Genomic DNA, 21,515 nt, shown 5'->3' on the forward strand with positions numbered 1-21,515 from the left:
CCGCCGCCTAGTCACCGCGGGGGCGCGGGGCCGGCAACGGACGGTGTTAAACGTCGTTAAACGTCATTAAACGTTATCAAACGTTATCAAACGTTATTAAATGCTTATTAAGGGTTTGTTAAGGGTGTGTAAGGGCTTATTAAGCGTTGAAGAAAAGCTCAGCTACGAGCCCAGGTGTTGGCGGTTCTGCCCCTTCCCTTCCGGGGGCGCCCGCGGCGGCGGCACTACAACTCCCGGCATGCCCCGCGCCCGCCGCAGTTCCGTTTCCGGGAGCGCCGCCGTGTCCCCGGAGGGGCGGCGGGGCCCGGGCGGTGACACCGGCGGGGACACCGCGCTCGGGGCCGCCCGGGGCACGGACAGCGCCTCCGCCTGCGCCCCCGGACCGCCCCGGGGCTCCTTCATGGGCGGGCGGCAGCGCGCCGCGCTGCCCCGGGCCTGGTGAGGCGCCGCCGGCGGCGGGAGCGGCGGCACCGGGGGAGATGTACGTGCAGGAGGAGAAGATCTTCGCGGGGAAGGTGCTGAGGGTCCATGTGTGCACCATGGAGGGCGCGGAGTGGCTGGAGGAGGTGCCCGAGGACACCACGGTGGAGAAGCTCAAGGAGCGGTGCCTGAAGCACGTAAGGAGCGGGGGGGACGGCGGGGCTCGGGGAGGGGGCGGCGGGGCCGGGGGAGAGCCCTGGGGAGGGTCGGCGGAGGGTCCAGGCTGGGGATGGAAACCGGGGAACGGGGCAAAGGGATGGAAATTAAGGGTTGCAGGAAGGGCTGGAAAGTGGAGATCGAAGGGAAGTGTGGGACCGAGAGGAAAGGGTGGAAATGACGGTGGGGAGGAAGGGTTGGAAATCAGGGGCTGAGGGAAAAGGCTGGAAATCAGGGAGCGAAGGGAAGGGCTGGAAATCAGGGACAGGGGAACAGCCTGGAAGTCAGGGACTGAGGGAAGGGTGGGTGCGTCCTGTGTGAAGAAAACTGATTTTTCCAATGCCCTGTAAATGTCTTTAAAAAGTGTGTGGGGGGGAAAAAGTTTAAGTAAACAGATATTTTCGTGTTATGTTTAGCTCTGTCTGCCTCCCTCCAGGTTATGTGGGATTGTTCCATATGGAAGGAAAACACCCGTTTGGGAGAGTTTTGTGTGTTGGAAAAGGAGGGTTTGGGCGGAAATCCCTTAGTAGCCTTTTGTTGCAGAGTTTGGTGTGTGTTCTGCAGTGGGGTCAGAGATCAGCTCCTGTGTGAGCTGGGGGGGGTGAGTTGGAGTCTGCTGAGCTGGTTCTGATCATTTCCCCTCAGAAATTACAGCCTGGCTTGTTTCTGTGTAAGAACAAAGAACTGTGGAGGAAAAATGACACGTTTTGTAAAAATCTTAGCGCAGCCTCCCCCTGTGCTGGCACAGGAGCGACTGAGGCGTTTTTTTGGGGTGATTAAAAGCTCTTCTAATGTTCCTCCTGTGCTCTTGATGGAAGGGGCCAAAGGGTAGATTACTTGTCACTGTTTGGAAGAGAAAAGGTGCCCAAAAGCAGTGGAAGCTGAGCAGGAGAACAGGGGTTCCCTGTGCTCGGTCCCCCCCGTGTTTGTGGTGTTCAGTGTTAAAACCAAGGGTTTCAGAGCCACCAGACTGAGGTTTGAGGCACTGCCCTGATTGACAACAGCAGCGTGTGAGGTGGGGACCCATGGCCAGGACTGCCCTGGGCTCAGGGGCCAGCACAGCTCTGGCAGCTGCAGCCCTGGATCCTGAATCCTGCAGCATTTCCTCCTGAGGGATGTGAAACTTTGGAGTGGCAAAAGCAGGAACCTCAGCTCCCACCTCTGAGAGCACAACTTGCTAATTCACATTCAACAGTGGGTTTTTTTTCATCTTCAAAGTCTTGCAAAGACTTTTTTTTCATTTTTCCCCACATAAAACACATGCCATAGAAAATCCCTGTAATATGTCATTGCTTAACTCCCGTTTGAAGGGTTAAGGGTTTGGTTTTCTGGGTGAAATAAGGGTGCCCAGCAGCCCTGGTGGCCTCTGCCTTGGGGCTGCTGGCTGTATCCTTTTAGGTGGAATTCCTGGAAACCACAGGCCCCAGCACACCCTGGTTTTCCTGTCTCATAGTCCTTGTGCAAGTGCTTTTGGATTTAGGGATGAGAAGGGTCAGCAGGGGAGGGGGGGATTCTGCCCCTCTGTTCTGCTCAGGTGAGACCCCACCTGCAGTGCTGGGTCCAGCTCTGGGGTCCCAGCATGGGAAGGACACAGAGGAGGCCACCAGGGTGATCAGAGGGATGGAGCAGCTCTGCTGTGAGGAAAGGCTGGGAAAATTGGGATTGTTCAGCCTGGAGAAGAGCAGCTTCGGGGTGACCTGACTGTGACCTTCCAGGACCTGAAGGAGCTACAGGAAAGATGGAGAGAGACTGTTGACAAGGGCCAGGACAAGGGGGAATGACTTCAAACTGACAGAGAGTGGTGTTAGATGGGAAATTAGGAAAGAATTCTTCCCTGTGAGGGTGGGGAGGCCCTGGCACAGGTTGCCCAGAGAAGGTGTGGCTGCCCCATCCCTGGAAGTGTCCAAGGCCAGGTCAGACAGGACTTGGAGCAACCTGGGCTAGTGGAAGGTGTCCCTGCCCATGGCAGGGGGTGGAACTGGTTGATCTTGGAGGTCCTTCCTGCCCAAACCATTCTGGAATTCCACGATCCCAAGGGAAGATGGGGCTGCCCCACTGAGAGCTGAGGGTTCAGAGCCCCCCACACTCCCCTTTGTCCCTCTCCAGCTGAGAGGTTTAAGCAGAATGGAGCAAACACTGCCAAAACAGGGTGGGGTGAGGCTGACCTGCACATGTGCAGAGCTGAGAGGCCTTTAATTATCAGGAAGCTTAATTAATAGATGCTTCCCTTGCCGTGCAGGTCGGGGCAGAAGACAATTGATAACTCGGTGTGATATTTGATTTCATTCTCTCTGCTTCTTTGTGCTCCCAGGGTGGATTTGCATAACCATCATGGATAATGGATAGTTGTATGGAGGGGGAAAATAGACATGCAAAAATCATGACTCCTGATCATGGGTATGTTGCACTGATTCTTGATAGCACCCTGAGATAATTTATGCAGCCACTTCTTGTGAGATGCTGATGGTTATGTTCCCTGAAGTCTTTGGAATCATTCTTTCAGGGAGCAGAGGGAGATATTTGTAACAGGTTTGAACCAGGAAAGGGGCCACTTTTCCCTCCATAGCATTCCAGTGCTTGCTGATCTCTGAAAAGCCACTCTTGATGTCTTTATTTCCCCTAAATTTTACGTGTTGGGGGTTTTTTGTTAGCTAAAGGAAAAAAAAAACAACCCTCCCACTAGTTTTCTCTCTCACCTGTAACACCATAGTTGTGTTTGTTAAACAGATGGTTTAAGCCACCCAAATTTAGTAGCAGGGAGTGTCAGTGCTATTTTCAAATGTTTCTGTTATTAAAGCAAACAAACAAACAAAAAAAGCTTTTTCTTATTTAAAAACAAACAAAGCCCTGTGGTTTCTCAGGATTCCAAGCTGTGCAAACAGTGTTTGGCATCACCAGGGCTTATGATTCCAGCAGTTGCTCAGGCACCTGTAACAAAGGTTTCTCACCTGCCTGGCTGTGAACTCCACAATTAAAAAGGAACTGGTGAGAGCTTGGAGAGGCACTGCCTGTTCTGCTGGCTTTTCTGATTCCAGAGCATGTTAAAGTGTGAAGATAAGCCAAGTGTTTCACTCAGCAGCCCCTTTGATATATGGAGTGCCCAAATACGCCTTATTATTCTCTGCAGTTGTTAATAAAGTGGTTGGAGGGACAGGGAATAAGAATTGCTGTCCACAGAACTTTGATTTTTTTTTTCACTTAAACTTTTACCTTATTAGTTTTATGACTAGTTATTCTGTTGGCAGTAAAATATTCTGATTGCCCCCACACACTCCTGGGGGAAAATGGGTATTAGGTCTGTGTGTCCCACCCCAAACACACCTCACAGCTCCCCTTTTCCAGTTCTTCCTTTTGGGCTCTGACTCTCAGGATGTGGGACAAGGAGCTTGTTTGGAGAGATGTTCCACTGATGTCCTCTTGGGCATTTTGGGGACCTTATCAGATCCATTACAGGAGGTTCTCCCAGCTGTTAATGTGTTCCTTGGCCTTGGTTCAGCAGTTAATTCCTAAGAAGCTCCTGTTAGACAAAGCAGGACTCAGACATTCCCCCTCAATCTCAGTGAGGGATCAGAACTGGACTCAAATTCAGGTGAGGAACTGGGATCTGTTGAAAACAAGTGTGTTTTGTTCGGAAAAAGAGCAGGGAACTGAGTTTTCCATCAGCTGCAGTCAGCACAAAAGGTGGTGATGGACTAAAAAGGTTCCTTTGAAGGAGGGTGGTGATGGACAGGACTAAATTCTCCATCAAAATAAGGGCTGGTTTCAGTGGGATTTCTGGGAATGGCTGAACATGTTCTTCAGCAAACATGGGGAAAAGTGCTTGGTAGGAGCATTTAGAAGTGTCACTAAAAGCTGTTTGCAGTGAGCAGAGCAGGTGAGGTCAGTGTTGAGTGTCCTGGTTTGTGGTGAGAACAGAGCAGCAATTTCATGGGGTTGGTAGGTTGTTATTTTTAATTTTGCCTTTCTGCAATTGCAACCACTTTGCTTTCTTTTTTCCGCTCCAACAACTTAGAAGCCTCTAGGTGCACTGATGTAATAATGTTCCTGAAATCTCTCACTGTGGGTCTGGAGCCACCCTGGTGGGAGGAGGAGGCAGCTCCAGGCCTGTGTGTTCACTCCTTTTTCAGGATTTGAACTTGATTTCCCAGTGAATTATTGACATACAATGTAGAATTGCAATAAGGAACTGGGCACAACGTTCATATATGAGAAAGACCTGTGCTGTGCTGATTATTTGTGGCTGGGGAGAAGAGCTATGAATATAATTTGTGTTCAGTCCTTCCAGCAGGAACCCAGGTTAGGGCTCCAGCAGCCAAATCTGAATTCAGCTTGAAACAAGTACAGAAACTGCCCAGTTTAGGGCCAGATAAACCCAAATCATTGCTGGCAGTGCCCTGTTTACTCTGGCAGTGTGTGTAAATAACAATTATTAGATGGAGCAGAGAGTTCCTCCTGTTTTCACACCACAAATGAGAACACCCTGCATCATTACAACCTTCCCTTGTGTAAAGCACTGGCTGCCCTTTGCAGATCTGCATTCTTAGTTTGTGATACTAATTGCTGCTCACTAAGAGAGAGGGACCTTGGTGATCTGTTGCTGAGTTAACTAAGCTGTGGGCCCTGGAACATCTTTGCTTTGCTCCCAATCTCCAAGGCCTGAGTATAGGACCAAGCACTTGGAGTTGTGTGATAGAGATGTTCTGTAGGGGAAAAAGTCTAAATCCACTCACAAAAAGGCACAAATCAAACCTCAGGTTCTTTAATAAAACACATTCTGTGCACTGGCCTCTGGCTTAAGCTATTAAGAAGCCAGGAAATGATGCACAGTTTGTATGTGGGGAATCTGGAGTGCCCAGTGATTCATGCAGGAGCCTTGTTTCTGTCTTCTGATCTCCAGTATTTGTTGTCTTCTGCAGTGTGTCCCTGGGAGCTTGGAGGATCCCAAAACTGTGACACATCACAAGCTGATCCATGCTACATCTGAGAAGGTGCTGACAGACACAAAAACAGTGTTGGAGGAAAATATTCAAGACAGAGGTAAGATTGTCTGGGTTTTAATCCCGTCAGTCTGGAAGCAGCAGGTTGTGTCTCATTTGGCAAGTTCCAAGCAGCAGCATTTTTAATATCTACTCTCTGCTTTGACATAGGAAGCTAACTAAGGTGGCAAAAAAACAAAGTGGGGAAAAAAGACTTTTTTATCCCCCCCAGAGAAAGCACCTGGAGCAGTTTCCTTTTCTTCATTCCTGCTTTTAAGAGTTGAAAAGGAATTAAGAGCGGTCATTCAGTCAATAAGTTAAACTGATTCTTTTATCTCCTTTTAAAGTCATTTTTTAAACCTCCAGGGCAGCATTTACCCTTCAAAGCTCTTCAAGGATAGTTCTATGGCTTCAAGAACCACATTAGGGGGTTTCTTGAGGGTGTCCAGGTGAAGCAGGAGGGTGGTTGCTGAGGTCTGAGTGAAGTTTAGACCTCGTTGTCCTCTGCAAACAGGTCAAAATCCATTGCACTGTGGTCTCACTGACCACAGTAGAGTTTCTGGGGTGTGTATTTGCTCCTGAGATTTAAATGTGAAACAAAGACCTAAATAAGAGAGCTGGAATCAGCTTTTACTGGACAGCTCAAGGTAATGGCCTGTTTTGGAGCCAGGGCAGTGTCAGAAAGTGAGAGAAGCAGAACTGAAATATTGTGTGAACCAGAAACTCTGCAGGAGTAGAGTCCCTGCTTCTTCCTGGGAACTGCTGCCATGGTTTCCCTTCCAAGGCAGTGTCACCTGTCACTGACAGGAGCTGGGAAGTGCCATCCTGGGCAAAGGCAAGGGACTGTTCCTGCTGGGGGGGGTGTTCTTTCCAGGCTCCTGTGGAGTGTTGGGTTGCAGTCTGCACAGCCAGGCAGCACGAGCTGTGTATCCCAGCAAGCTGTCAGGTGACTGACTGCCTCTCCACTCCTTTTCCCCCTGCAGTGTGTGCTCTGCCTTCCCTGCTCCTGCCTGGCAGGGACAGGGATTCCAGTGACAGCTGAGTGCCCCGGGCTGCCTGTGCAGGGCTCCTGTCACGTCTGACCAGCTGCACAGAGGAGGGTTCACAGCCCTCACCAGCTGCTGCTCTTGGCTGTTCTGTGCTGGGCCAGACCGAGAAACTTGTCATGGAAAGCATGTTTTGTTTGCTTTGTACCTGCCCAGTGCAGTGGACTAAAAACTGCCTGTCAGCCAGGCCTGGCTGAAGGGCTCAGGGGCTGCACAGGTTTGGGCTCTGAGCAGTGGCTGCATCTCCTCCCTCAGAATGTCTGTGGCAGTGACTGAGGTGCTACAAAGCATCACACGATCTCTACTAAAAGGTTGCCTTTAAAGGGAGAATATTAGTCTTAAAAGCCCAAAGAGAGCTGGTGCCAGGTGATGTGAGAATGAAGACTTGTTTGCCCAGGTGGGCTGCCAGGGGTGCTCCCCTGCTGCAGGCTGTGAACCACTCCTGCCATCCACACACCAGGGTGAGCTTCAGCCTGGTGCTGGAAGTCCTTGGAGCTGAGTGCTTGGCCCCAGCTTAGACCAAAAACCATCTGTGCTGTCTCTGCTGCTTCCTTCTCAGTGCAGGCAGCGACAGTGCTGATTCTTTTCTTATTATCATGAGCTGTACTAATTATGTAGAAGACATCTGGAACCTGTAATATCCTCTCTTTAAGGGTGGTGTGTGAGGAGAAGAAACCAGTTACACAAAGTGTAATTAATCCTGGACCCAGTTTTGAATTCTCTGTGCACCAAGGAATCGTGTGAAACCATCCAGGTCCTAAAGGGTGAAAAAGGTCTGATGCTACGGTGGGATTGATACAAAATTCATCTCCAGGAGCAATTTGTGAAATATCTCACAGGAACTGTCCTCACATCCTTTCTAATGTACTGCAGTGTCATTCTCTTTGTAGATGTGTTGCTTTTGATCAAGAAACGTGCACCACCTCCACTCCCCAAGATGGCAGATGTGTCTGCAGAGGAGAAGGTGAGTTTGAAATACTTCTCAGCTTGGCAGTTTTGGTTAACTGCTTTATGGGTGGTGTGTGGAAGGGTTACTGTGCTGTACTCTGCTTACAGAGGTAAATGCTGCCATTGAGTTCTAGGAAAGTTACTTCATATTTCTTCCAAGCTTAGAGAAAGCTGATTTTACATTTTTAACTGTCATTCTGAGAACATTTGCCTTAAAATAAGACATGCAGTTGCACTCTGTGGAAGTGGCATAGATTTGATCTTTGAAAAAATATCTAATGACTTTATAGTTCAGCAAGTGCCTTGCTTTGGTGGAAAACCCAAAGAAATGTGTTGACTTGCTGTCTCCTGCCTTCAGCCACCCTCTAACCAGGTCTCTAGAGCTGAAGTGTTTTCTGTTTTATTCCATTTTATTGGTGTGTAATTGTTCCTGAGGGTCGGTGATGCCCAGAGTGCTGTTTGTGCACCAGTGTTACTGCAGTTCATGTAAATCACATAAACACTTCAAGCAGTGCCTTGTGCTTAAAATGGTGAATTCCTGGGTGTCTCTTCTTCATCCTTGCACAGCTTTGTTTCTTCTGGGGTGTCTGTGCATCCCTTCCTGCAGGGATTGTGTCCGTCTCTCTCCTCAATATGGTCCTGCTGTGCAGAATGTCACTGTAAGAGCACAAATTATAAGACTTGGGAATATTTATAGTCTGGACCCTGCTATGTTTTGTGCTGGATCAGGAGCATGTGCTGCAGATTCCCTGCATGATCCTGGCAGGCAGTGCAGCTCCCCCAGGGATAAACAGTGAAGTGTTTCCTGTGCCCAGCGCTGGTGCAGCTCTTGATGAGCTGAGCTGTGAGCAGGCCCTGGGGAGCAGAATATGGTCCTGGGCACTGAGACCTCTGTAATACATCTCCCTCTTTATGCTGGAATTTCCCTGCCTGTTCAGATAACAGCAATAGTTGTGAGGACTGAAAGTGGGGCAGCCAACAGGCCCAGTTTAGCTCTGTCACTGCAGAGTGACCCCGGTGCTGTTTGCCCGTGGTATTGAAGTTACAGGGCACTGCTTGGTGCTTTGGTGGAGAGTCTGAAACTGCTGTATTCTCTGCTCTGTGGATAATGGGTTATGAAGCCTGCTCCTGTTCCCTTCCCTGCAGAGGAAGCAGGAGCAGAAGGCTCCTGACAAGGATGCCATTCTCAAAGCCACTGCCAACCTGCCCTCCCGCAGCGCCGACCGCACCGTGGCCCATCACAGCATGAGGGATGTAAGTACTGCATTTACCTCCCACTCTGACACCCCAACAGCCTTTCAGCCTGTGCAGCCTTTCCTTTGACACATTCTACCTTTCTCCTTTCTGTATAAGAAAAATTCAGATGTATACAGTATATATTAAAATAAATAACTCAGAAGTTTAGACACAGCTTATGCTATTTAGTGATAAAAACCCCACTGTTTCTGAATGATCATAGAGACATAGAATGATTTCATAATCTTCATATTTTGATTTTAGGATTTTATTGGTATTTTATGATTTGAAATGTTTTATTCATGGAAAAGCCTCAGAACATATTCAAGATCTAGCAAACATTATGTTAGAGGGGTTTATTTCTTCAGGCTTAAATAGTTCAGGTGTTTGCAGTGGGGTTTCTTCTCTTCCTTGACCCATGGGGTAGAAATAAAAGGACCTTTCTGGACTTCCCAGTAAACAATGAAAATAAAGCCCTACTAAAGCACCTTTCTGAGCAGAGGGCCAGGCTGCTGCTGTGCTATAACAATAGATACATTAAGATTCAGTGATGTCTTGTCACATCCTGTCTAAATGTTTTGACAGTTTCCTTTCTTGCAGTTCCAGACAGAGCTCCGGAAGATCTTGGTGTCTCTCATAGAAGTTGCACAGAAATTGTTAGCACTGAACCCAGATGCAGTTGAACTATTTAAGAAGGCAAATGGTATGAACATATCCTTTGTAGTTCAGCCCTGGGAATTTGTTTGCTTCCAGGGCACAGGAGTGGGCTCAGAGGGAAGTTCAGACCCTGATGTGACAGCAAAGCCGCCACAAACTTTGTGGCAAAAGTTTCACCTTGTAGATTGTACAAAACTTGGGGATTTATAAGGTCCCTTTGGGGTGGATGAGAAGGTCCATTTAAAAATGATCAGTAGGGATGGTAAAGAATAGTTGAAAATGCACAAAGAGGTAGTAAAATGAGGAGAAACTGTGACTCTTGATTCAGCTGGTGGGAAATGCTCGTCCTTGAGAGCTGCTACAACAAGATCCAACTTAATTTCTAGAGAAATGATTAATGGATCTTCAGTGAATCTCACATATTTAATTATGTGGAAATCCCCTGGTCGTGTGTGAGTTAACTGCCTTTTGTTTGAGATCTTGAACACATCTGGACAAAGTCTTTGTCCTGGAAGAATCTCTCTGAGCCAGACCGAGCTGAGAGCAGCAAATTAAACGATGAGGTGGCAAACTGGGGGCAGGAACAAAAGAAGAGATGGAAGAGAGAATGGGGCTTGAACTTCACACATGCCATTGCATTGACACAGGGGTTTATTTGAGCTTGCAGTCAATTTGAACATTGTTCTGTTTGTGTGTGTGTAGCCATGCTGGATGAGGATGAGGAGGACAGAGTGGATGAAATAGCTCTGAGACAGCTCACAGAGATGGGCTTCCCAGAGAGCAGAGCTGTCAAGGCCCTCCGGTTAAATCAGTAAGTAAATCACTGCATATGCTTGGGAAAAAAAAAATCTGCATTTTTCCTGAAGTTTCCTTATGTGGGTCACCTAAATTTAGGTTGGGAAAAGCATTAACTCAGGGAACAGTGCTGCCTCAGGCAGAGTGCAGGTGGCACAGGGAAGGGGAAGCAGGACTGGATTGCCCTGGAAGGTCTGTGGGTTAACAAGGCTGTTTCCAGGTATTAAATCACATTTTCTTCTGCTTTAGAAGTCAGATTTCACAGAGGAAAAAGCCACCTTGTTCCATCCATGTTGGTCTTTCAGCTGTAGAAATATGCTTTGTGCTGGTCTTTAGAAACATTCCAAGGATATTGTGAAGTCCAGAGAGCAACTGCAGGAAAATAGGAGGGAATGTAGTACTTCTCATGCCCTAAGAACAATGAGCTGTACTGCCTTGTTCCTGAGAGGGGTTTGTTAAGCCATTCTTGAAAAATCTTAATGAAAGAGAGTCCACAACACATTCCAGTTGCTCTTTTCCAATGTCTCAGGAAGAGTTTCTCCCTGCTGTCCTCCAGCTTTCAGGTTATAACTGAAAAGCTGAACAGGCAAAGGTTTGCCCTTCCATGAACGTGTAATAATTCCTGTTACATGTTCACCTGCCCTTGCTTTTTCCTTCATATCCATTGGGAAAAAGACGTGTTTGGGAGCTCTGAGGATCCTGAGCTCGAGCAGTTGCACTGCCCAGCAAGTGACTGTGTCACTGAGGGCTCACAGGTCTCTCCTGAAGTCACAGTGAAGGGATTTCCAAGTGGGGTATTTCCAACTGCAGTCGTCCCTGTCGAATTTTGCTCTGGCTCAAGGCACATTTTTCATATATAATGTTTTTCACCCTTTTTTCTCTTGTTAATGGCATTCCTTGGTCGCTGGATGGTCTGAGGGAGGTCTCCTCAAGCACCAGAGTTTTTGCCATCTGAGATGTGTTTCCATGTGAATTTGGAAGGTGCTTTGCTGGCAGTTTTGTCGACAGTTGCAAACAGTCAGTGTTTGCCTGCTGTGCAACAAAGCAGATGATGGGGAGAGTAGGGTGACTCCCTCAGAACTGCCTGTTAAACTCTGGGTTGCAGCTGTCCAAGCTGGACGTGGTTCCTCTGTTTTCCTGGCTCCAGAGAAGATTGTGGTGCCCTGAGTGCACAGAGAATTGATGTGCCCCGAGATTGGCTCCAGCACTTTATTTGTGACTTTTCAGGTGCTAATTAACCTGCAAGTCAATATCCCAGGGGGATAAGAGCAAAGGCAGAGGTGTGTGGAGCCCTGCTGTACCTCTGGGGAGTTCCTCATCCCGCTGTTCCCCTTTGTTTCCCAGCATGTCGGTGACCCAGGCCATGGAGTGGTTGATAGAACACGCAGATGACCCTTCAGTGGATGCTCCCCTGCCAGGTCAGACTCCTGCAGAAGCCACAGCTGAAGCTGCTGCCTCCTCTGCTGAGGCAGCTGCGGGTCCCAGCTCGGAAGAGGGAGGGGAAGAGGCCAAGGATGAGCTGACGGAAATATTCAAGAAGATCCGGAGGAAAAGAGAGTTTCGTCCGGACCCGCGGGTACGTGCTGTGTGTCCATCAGGGATGGAAGGGACTGTAGGCACCAAGGAATCCTTATAAATCTTTAGCAAATAATTTAAATGGGACATCTGGGTACACGTGTGTTGTACTGGCTTGGCAGGATTTCAGTGGAGGTCTTTAGAGAGTGTTTAAATTTAGGAATACTTCCAGTCGTGGAATATTCTGAGTTGGAAGGATGTTACCTCGGGAATGCAGGGTCTAAATGAGAGACACTGTTACTTCTGCACCTGGAAACTGAGAGGACTGAAGTGAGACCCCTGGCACTGCCTCTTTGGCTGCTGTGTAGGGTGGCAGGACAGGAGGAGGTCCTTTGTAGAAAAGGGCAGGCTGGATGGGGCTCTGAGCGACCTGGACTAGTGGAAGGTGTCCTATGGCAGGGAACTGGAACTGGATGACCTCTAACCATTCTGGGATTCTATGAAAAGGACAGAAAGGTGTGACTATTTAGGGGGCAAGGAAGGGTATCACCAGCAGGTTGGAGTCTTGCAGCAAACACAGAAGTTGCCCTTTTTTCAGAACACAGGTTTGGCTGCACTGAGAAAGTGTTGTTCTCACACTGGGAGCTCACCAGGAGGGGCTCTTTGACATCTGGCACTTGAGATTTGGGTTAAAAGCTGCAAATGCATTTGATGACCTGGGTGCAATTTCTCAACATTGTTATCTAAATACATCACACTCACTAACAACATAATAAATCCAGGAGTGAAATTAAATAGGGTGAATAGAACCACAAATGCACATAAACCTTGATCATTCGATTTGAACAAGAGCTTTATGGCAGGAGAGGAGTTCCAAAACAAGGTGTTTGTCCTGTGCCTCTCCTTCCTACCCCAGGTTCACTTACTCTTTGCCTTGCATTCAGCTTTCAGTGTTGAGGACAAGAACTACCTTCACTCTTAAGATTTAGTTTTCTTCCATACTGAAGACACTTTTGAAGTAGGGTATTTGAAAACTTTGTTGATGAAATCACTGAGTGGTCCCCAAATGGAAACAATGAGGGGTTTTTACCCCACAAAAACCCCACACGCAGAAGGTGAAAGGTCATGATTGCTCTCATTTCTGCTTTAAATGTTACACTTATTAAGCTGTGCAATTCTTCTCCAGGCTGTCATTGCCCTGATGGAGATGGGATTTGATGAGAAGGAAGTGGTGGATGCACTCAGAGTAAACAACAACCAGCAAAATGCAGCTGTGAGTACAACATTCCCCTTCCCTACTCCTCTAAAAGTCTCTTCAGCTGCTTGTTTTCCTCATGGAATTGGGTGATGTTTTGCTTTATACTAAAGCCAACTGTTCCTGGAGGTTCAAGGAACCTCTTTCAAGTTAGATACACAACTACAATACAGAGGGTTCAGACTGCTCAGAGGAGCTCGGGGTGTGTGAGGTTGGGGCTGATCTGTCCAGCACAGCACACGTGGGCTTTCTAAAAACTTTTTAGACAAAACTCCCTCACCACAGTGTGCAAAAGAGATTGTGCTTTCCTGAGAAAGGCAAAGGTATTCCCTGTAATTAATAACTGATTAAAGGACAGGAATAAGTGATCCAGCAGAGATTCAAGCCATGCAGTTGTGTAAATGACCGTTCAGCAGCAATGCTTCCACAGTTTCTGGAATCAAAAAATGTTAAGGTTTTCAAAGATTCATTAGTCCCTCTGCTAGTGGGTGATGTGTTAAGGAAAATTATGTGGGCACAGCTGACAGCCAAGGAATCTTCTCCTCCTAAGGATCCAGTGCTGGCTACTGTTGGAGAGAGGGGATACTGGGCTGGGTGGTGCAAGTGAATAGTAAATGGTGTGAAAAGAAATGCACAGCTCAGGCTTTAACTGTGGGAGGAAAAAGTATTTTTAAAATGCCACGTTACCAAAACTTTTATGTTGAGACACTTGGGTTCTAATGAAATCTCTTGTGCCTGGTGATTTCTTTCAGTGTGAGTGGCTGCTGGGAGACAGAAAACCTTCTCCAGAGGACTTAGATAAGGGCATTGACACCAACAGCCCTCTCTTCCAAGCCATCTTAGAAAACCCAGTGGTACAGTTAGGGCTCACCAACCCTAAAACTCTACTAGGTAAGTCCTACCTGGGTTCCTGCTGCACATCCATGCATTTACCAGCCAATGGAAGTGGAGCCTGGATGATGACAGCCCCCTTTGGGGGATTGGGGCAGCTCTGGACCCCTTTCCTCCCTTCCAGCCCCGCTGTTTGTGTTTGCTTCATCCTGCAGCTCAGCTAAACCCAGACCTTGGGGCTGTCCCAGAAATGATCCTAATTCCCCAGGATTACACTTGCTGAACTCAGAACTTTAATAGCTGCTGGCTGCAATGCTTTTGTGGATTTAGGAGACCTTTTGTGTGCTCCCTTTGGCCACGAGGGGAAAAATCAGGAATGTCTGTCTCGAACTCTGATTATTTCCCAGAAAAAACAAGGCTGGGTCCTGCTGTGCAGCTCCCTGTGAGCCAGGCCTGATCACTGAGACAGAAGATAACTTGTGGAAAAGTATCCAAACAAGAAGGCTGAGCTAAGGCTTTGCCTGTCAAAATTGAGATAAAATGTGAAAACACACTTCCCCTCGTTTGGGTTTGAGCTCTGGGGTGAAGTCTGTGTGTTCATGGTCAGAAGGGCTGTGAGCACAGCATGTACCCAGCAGAGCCTCCAAGCTGGGAGGAATTGCTCCCTCTGACAACACAGAACAATGACTGGCTCTGTGATGTATATTTAAAGTTTTCCATTTAGTCTTTGTCTTCAAAATTTATTTGAGGCAATGCCTTTAAATAAAGGCTGCATGCACAGCTCAATCAAGAGGGCTCTTGAAAATACTGCTTTAAGTGTAATTAGGAGAGTTTGCAAGCCTTTAAATAATTCAAGAGCAGAACCTTCCCACTCCTGATTTCTGAACAAATGGTCTCTTCATTTCCAACCAGGGTTCCACACTGCAGCTCAGAGTATAAATAGAAAATGAAATGCCATTATAGGAGCTTGGATGAACATCAGAGAATATATTCCTAGGGATACATCTGCAAATTGCTTATGTCACAGATTTTAATAATGAGCTTTTACATTTAATGGGTTTCTTACAGAGTATTGATAAACCTTTGGTTTTAAGCTTTTGACTCTGTGTAAAAGAATATAGTTCAAGTGGTGAAAGGTGAGATGTGTGTTTTATTTTGGGCTTTTCTGGAGGCAGTGCTGCATGACCTTGAGCAAGGTATTAATGATGAGCCTTTCAGAGGTGCTGGGCACTTCCAGCTCCCACTAATGGCAGTTGAGCTCTGTGCACTGACACTCCTGGGAAAACCAACACTGACCTTGGTGCCAGACTCAACACTGACATTTTGGGGACTCTGCAGCTGCTTTTTTTGTCCTGTTCTGTAATGACTGGCTCCAAATGTCCAGGAGTTCAGCTCAGTGTCTGTCAAAAGGCTTAGAAATCATTGCCTGGCCCGTTTTCCTGCCAGATTTGCAGCTTGGCTCTTGCAGTGGCTGCCTGATTCCTTCAACATGAGGAGTAGGGTGAAAGCTGGAAAATAATAAACCAGCAAACAAAGCAAGCAGCCAACAAAGCTCATTGTAAAGACAGAAAGAAAAAATGCTCTTAAAAAAATGAAGGTGATCTTTTTGTGCACACCCAGCCTTTCCCCTCCTGTGTCTGGCTGCCTCCTTGACATCCTCTGCTCTTCAGACATCAGGAAGGAGGAATAAGATGCTGCTTCCCTTGTGGCTCCAGGGCCTCTGGAAAAGCTGGAACTCTGAGATTTGGGGGCTTAAAGGGCTACACTTGTGCTGGCTCTGTGTAGCCTTTGGCATTTCTGCTTTTGCTGGCTTAGTTTCCTCTCCAGAGGAGCCTCAGGGCAGCACAGGGAACAGGTGATGGTGCTTTCCATGAACTGTCTCAGTTAAGTACCAGGGAAAAAAGGGATACTGGTGCAAGAAATCCAGGCTGGGATGTGGAAAAATGTTTGATCAGAGGAGTGGAGCTGCAGGAGAGTGTTCTGTAGGAGTGCTGGCAGCAGATGGGCCTTCACAAACGGATGGATTGCATGGCATGTTCCTGCAGACAAATGCCTGGGGACATTTGTTAAGGCTTTAGCCCTTCAACCCCACGGCCTTGAGGTTTTGTGGGATGGACTGTAATCCAGGCTGAGCATTTAATCGCTGTCTGCAGTGAAGTTAATGCTGAGAAATGAGGAAAGCACAACCTGGACCATCATCCCAGACTGTGGAGTCTTTGGAGCACAGGTGGTACAAGGTGCATTCCCACCATTTCTGGGTCGTGCTTGCCCACTGCCTTTGAGCTGTAGCCATTTCTAACTGTCCTGAAACATCCCAAGCACTGAAGCTTTGCCAGGACTAACTGTTGCAATTCCCATCTCTTGGCAGCCTTTGAGGATATGCTTGAAAACCCCTTGAACAGCACCCAGTGGATGAACGACCCCGAAACCGGGCCCGTGATGTTACAGATCTCCCGGATCTTCCAGACGCTGAATCGCACGTAGAGGGGGGTCCCAGTGCACCGTGCCACTTCCTCCTGCCCCTCACTCCAGGGAAGTTTGGGGAGGGGGCAGCTGGAAGGGGAAGGGAGGCGAGGGGGGAGATCCTGAGGTGGGTCTCTCCCACGAGAGCTTTTGTAGTTACGGCCAACTGGAGTGAGTTGCCTTGTGGATTTTAGTGTTAGTGGAAGAGGTTTGAAGACTTGTTTTTGTTTTCAGGTATTAGGTTTAAAATAAAGTATATCAGAAAAACAAAACAAACAAAAAAAAAACCACACAAATAGGAAAAGGTTTTGTGCTAAAACACTTCAGAATCTGATTGTTGGAAAGAAACACGATCCTGCTTGTTAAAAAGGCCTGTGACAGTAGTTTTCTAGCCAGCTTTGCTAGGACCTGGCTAGTGTTTACAAAAGGTCACTGACCACTGGCATAGGATATTAATCATCTCCATACAGTATTAATTTATGGCTTGATCAAATTGCAAAACTGCTTTTTAAAAAAAAAAAAAAATCGATTTTAGGAAATGTTTTTTTTTAAAAAGCCCCAAATATTGGGAGAGCAAGCACATTTCTGTCCAAACTTGTTTAATTTAAAACAGAATCATTCAGAGATGGAATTCTAAATAAATAGCATTACTTTTTCCTATTTATTTGCTGCATTAGTGTTGTTGCAGTCCCACAGGGGTTGTACTTGCAGGAGGTTCTCTGTCAGGTACCACAAAGGTGCAGCTTCTCTCTCGCCACAGAATTCACCACACCAAGACTTGAATTCCCACGTGGCTGCAGTTCCTGAGCTCGTATCCCTCTTCCATATCCCATTGCAAGGAGGGATATGTTCACATAGTGGGGTTTTTTTAATCCATTTTTATGTGCACAGTTTTGGAAAGGGACTTCTGTGGGGTTTTTATTCTGTTTACAAAGAAGCAGCTGATTTGCATGGGGGGGGTTGTTGATCTGTAAAGCAGCAGAACCACGTAGGTTTTTATCTTGTTTAAGGCATTTAAAGCACGCTTGAAATTGTTATCTTTGAGTTAGAAGTGGGGTTTCTTTATGCTTATTTTTACCATGGCCATACCAAGAATGTCAGGCTGGGTCTTTCCTGTTTTGCCAGGAGACTGACTTGAGGTTTGAGACAGGAATTCTGAGCTTTTAAGAGCAGAACTGTGAATATCCACGACTGGGATTTTACAACTGGGCTCTGCAGGTGTCACTTTTTAACAGTCTGCTAAAAAAATTGGGGTTTATTTCCAACTTAATGAAATATAAATGGTATCTGCCATCATCCCTGCCATGTCCTGTGCTTCACAACCCCTTAGGAAAGGCAGGATAGGCAAGTCCTGCCTCTCCAAACTGCAGAGCAACCAGGAGGAGACCCTGTGCTTAACCAGCCCAGAGGTGTCCTGTCAATCCTGAGCAAAGTCACCTCTGGAAGTGTGGGAGGGTTTTTCTGTGCAGTTGGGGTTTGGTTGGTTTGTTGTTTTTTTTTTTTTTTTTAAAACAAAAACTCAACAAGATGCAACCTGAAACCCTACAACAAGTTTTGGCCTGAGCTTGGCATGTGTTCTGTGCTGTTCTGCAGTCGAGGCACTGAAGTTGCCAATTTCTCATCATTAATATGAAGGGTGGGGAAATCAAAACAGCCTGAGATTTTATCTTGACTTACTATCCCAGGATTTATTATTGGTTTGTTTTTTTTTTTTTGCAATTTGTAATTCCTTCTGAAGCTTTACAGTTGAGATGACTGCTGAAATATTTACTTCTGCACTTAGAAATTCCAAGCTTTATAGAGATGCTTCTTCTGTTCAAATTGGACAGTAAAACCATTTTTGTGGGCTCTTGCTAAGAATAGACTGACAACGTGACATTAAATTATAACCTTCTCCTGTAACTCAAGCCAGGAACCAGATCCTGCACCCCAGTGAGCTCAGCACAGCTACTCACGAGTAGTTGTGACTGAATGTTGTGGTGTTATGAGAGGGCTTGATTATTTTTGTCCATTTTTTGCTTATCCCTGAAGCTTTTTTTCTTGTAATAATACCAGAAGACTGTTTTACTTGAAGCTCTTAATGTTAGAGCCACACATCCTTCTCTACCAATCAGGATTCTGGTTAATATTCCTTGTAATGGGTGTTTTTAGAAGGGAAAGTTGGGAAAAACTACCCTGTAGTTTGGTGGGGGGTGTATTTGGCTTTTGAGTGGACAAGGAGAGATTCAGACTTAAGGAACTGTCTTGAGGAATGTAAAGGCTTGGGAAATGCTGGTTTTGATTTCAGCAGCACATGGTTGGACTGTGGAGTGGCTATGGAGCTTCCAGGGAGATAAAAGGGATCTGAGCTGCCTCCCTTGGTCAGCCAGGACCCCTCAGTGCCACTGAACTGGTTATAAAGTGTGGGCAAAAAGCTTCAGTAAAACAAATTATTCTTATGTAATAGAAGGTGAGATTGCCCAGGTTCAGCAGCAGCAGTTACAGACTGTAGGGATAAAGGAATGCTGCACCTTTGGAATGCTTGGAGGCTTGAGAATCCATGGTTATTTCTGGGTTTGGTTGTTCCAGAGCTCCACACTTGCACAGCTGAGGTGTTGGAGAGTGTGTTCTTGTTTGGGGTGGCTTTAACAGGGCCCTGCTTGGCTTGGGGGAACTTGAGTTTGCAGTGACCAGAAGCTGAGAGAGAGCAGAATTTAGGGGGTGTGGTGTTTGCAGCAAGGCACGGGAGTTGGTTTAAAACAACCCAAAACTACCCTTGAGGTTGAAGGAACACGTGAGGAATTGCTCAAGACATCTGTGGGTTGGGGGTGTGAATTAGTCCAGGAGCTGTGTGTCCCCATCACTCCAGGGGGTGGGATTGCTGCTGCTTCACAGAGTTGAGTCCGTGGTGCTTGTAAAGGCTTTGATTGGCCCAGTTTTTACAAAACCTGCAAAAACAAAGTAGAATATCACCATTCCTGAGTGGGACTGTGTGATCCCCAGGCACAAGGAATGTGTGTGACAAGAGCTTTGCCTGGTGATCAGTTGTCCTGTTCCCTGGTCTGTGAGAGATCCCTAAACCCAGGGGATAGTCTTGTTAAATAAACCAGCTGGTTTTGTGAGGAACTCACAGTGAGGGTTTACAGGCTCAGGTCCTGTCCTTGCATATCTGGTGTTCAAGTTCTAACCAGCAGGGACATGTCACAGTTAAGTTTCTCATGACATGGTCTAAGGAATATTTGGAGGCCTGTGAGCTGGAGCAGGGAGGAGATGGGGTGGTAGGTGACTAATTGTGTTTCTTGCAGTATTTCCCCACTGACAGAGACAATCTTGTACCTTTTGCTGTGACAGGACTCTTGCAAGCCAACCAGCTATTTATTGAACTATATCTAACTTATAATTTTGTCATCAGAACACTGATATTTTTAATAGAAATGTACTATATGGAAGTTTGTTCTCAGGGCTTCGTATTTATACTCTTTTTAGGGGGGATGCATTTAAAGGGATGTATTTGGAAAAAAGGCCAGTGGCTACTTCAGCTTGGACCTTGATTGTCCTGACCTGTGAGCCCGAGCTTGTGTAACTCCTGCTAAACCCTAGTCCCTGGTCCAGTCCAAAGAATCTGCCATTCCTTCTCTCCCTGTGAGCAGTGGCATGAGTCTTCCTTTAGGATTGCTGCATCACTCCCTGGCCATGGTCACACAGGGTAACCCAGCTGCTTCCCGGCTCGCTGGTCTTTGCTCCATTTCAAGGACGTTTCTGTTCTCCATGCAGCTGGAAAATTGCCTTGCATGGTTCCTAAAGCAGCCAGCAGTGCATTCCTCCTCTGGAAAGGTGTGAGGTTCCCTCCTGCACAAGCTCCAAGACCTCCAGCTCGTGGCTTTTCTTGGCTCCTCTCAGCCTCTCACAGATGTGACCCAAACCTTGACACCCCCCCCATTTCTTTCCTCACTCTCCTGGAACCAAACTTGTCTTTTGGAGATTGATCTTCATATCCAAGCAACACTTTAGTGGTTATTGAAATCATTTTTTTTTTTTAGTTAGGACTGTTATAATTAATTTTTTTAGGCATTGTGATTCATGGGCTGAGGATCTTTTAATATATTTTGGAAGTTGTTGAAATCAGCATCGCACCAAACGAATGTACAGTGACACTGTCAGCAAATCTTGCCTGTAGAAGGGACACAGAGGTTACCTGTGATCTCTGCTCCAGGGGCAATTTTCCCAAAGTCTTGTGCACAGGATAATGAGTGTTTCATCCAAAGTAACCGCCCTGTTTTTCTACTTTTAATAATAAATAACATTTTTATTAACTCGCAGAATAGCGGCGCTTCCAGCTGGTATTTCCATCCGACCGTAAGTCCCTGAGCTTTGAGGTTTGGGATGCTCCTGTATCCTCCTCTCTGGGACAGTTACTCCTCGGAGAGATTTGTGCTGGCTGGTGTAGGGCAGTGGGTGCAACCCCCACCTCCCTGCAGAGGAAATTATGTCCACGTGAATGTGCTCTCATGGTGGTTGTTCTCACCTCCATCCCGACATCTGGGTGTAGCAAAAGGGGTTTTTTTTCAGGACCTCTTGCCCTAGATTTGAAGATCTTCAATGCAGATCCTGTTTGCAGCATGTGAACTTCAATAAATGTAAATGCATTAAATTCTTACTGAATTTGGGTATAGTTTTATATCGTGCTCTGGGGAGAGGGAGGAAATTGGATCACGTTTTAAGCGAAGCCCCCACAAGCCCAAGTGTCTTTGTTGCAGCAGGTAACAGAGGCCTGGAGAGATTTTTAATTTGCATATTTTTATCATGGCTTAACGAACTGTACACGAATGTGATTTGCTACCCAGCACTTCCCACGAGGCAGCACCAGGAAAATGATATCGCAAGGTACTGACTTCACGTTTCTTTTCATGTCACCTGTGTATCCAATAATTAGGTACCACGTAGGATAACTTTGATCTGGCACTGCCAGCAGTGTGTGGCATGCTCAGCTCTTCCTAAGGTGTAACATTACTTTTCTGAAGCTTAACTAGGGCGGATGTCCCTGAGCCTGTGGAATTCAGGATTCATTCTGGCCACGCTCCCGTGGCTCGCTGACCTCTCCCCGAGTGGGGAAAACCAGCAGGATTTGCTCCCTCCAGAAACCCTCCAGGCAAAAAAGGCAAGGAATGCTGCTAATTT

At 46.9% G+C, this 21,515-nt stretch overlaps 1 protein-coding gene across 2 annotated transcripts; it reads left to right on the forward strand.

The window, feature by feature from the left end:
* The first annotated feature begins 268 nt into the window (after nucleotides 1-268).
* Nucleotides 269-20,990, forward strand: UBAC1 (UBA domain containing 1). Of its 2 annotated transcripts, none has more exons than XM_017810195.1 (10): nucleotides 269-617; nucleotides 5,553-5,673; nucleotides 7,549-7,622; nucleotides 8,753-8,860; nucleotides 9,443-9,545; nucleotides 10,202-10,310; nucleotides 11,639-11,870; nucleotides 12,996-13,082; nucleotides 13,817-13,955; nucleotides 16,264-20,990. In XM_017810195.1, exons 1-10 carry the CDS (start codon nucleotides 480-482, stop codon nucleotides 16,377-16,379), a joined length of 1,227 nt encoding a protein of 408 aa, XP_017665684.1. In that variant the 5' UTR covers nucleotides 269-479; the 3' UTR covers nucleotides 16,380-20,990. The 2 variants fall into 2 exon arrangements, with proteins under 2 accessions (XP_017665684.1, XP_017665682.1); XM_017810193.1 differs by having other exon boundaries at nucleotides 465-617; nucleotides 9,428-9,545.
* Nucleotides 20,991-21,515: the final 525 nt, after the last annotated feature.

This window comes from Lepidothrix coronata, unplaced genomic scaffold, assembly GCF_001604755.1.
Source record: "Lepidothrix coronata isolate B3197 unplaced genomic scaffold, Lepidothrix_coronata-1.0 Scaffold28, whole genome shotgun sequence".
NCBI lineage: Eukaryota > Metazoa > Chordata > Aves > Passeriformes > Pipridae > Lepidothrix > Lepidothrix coronata.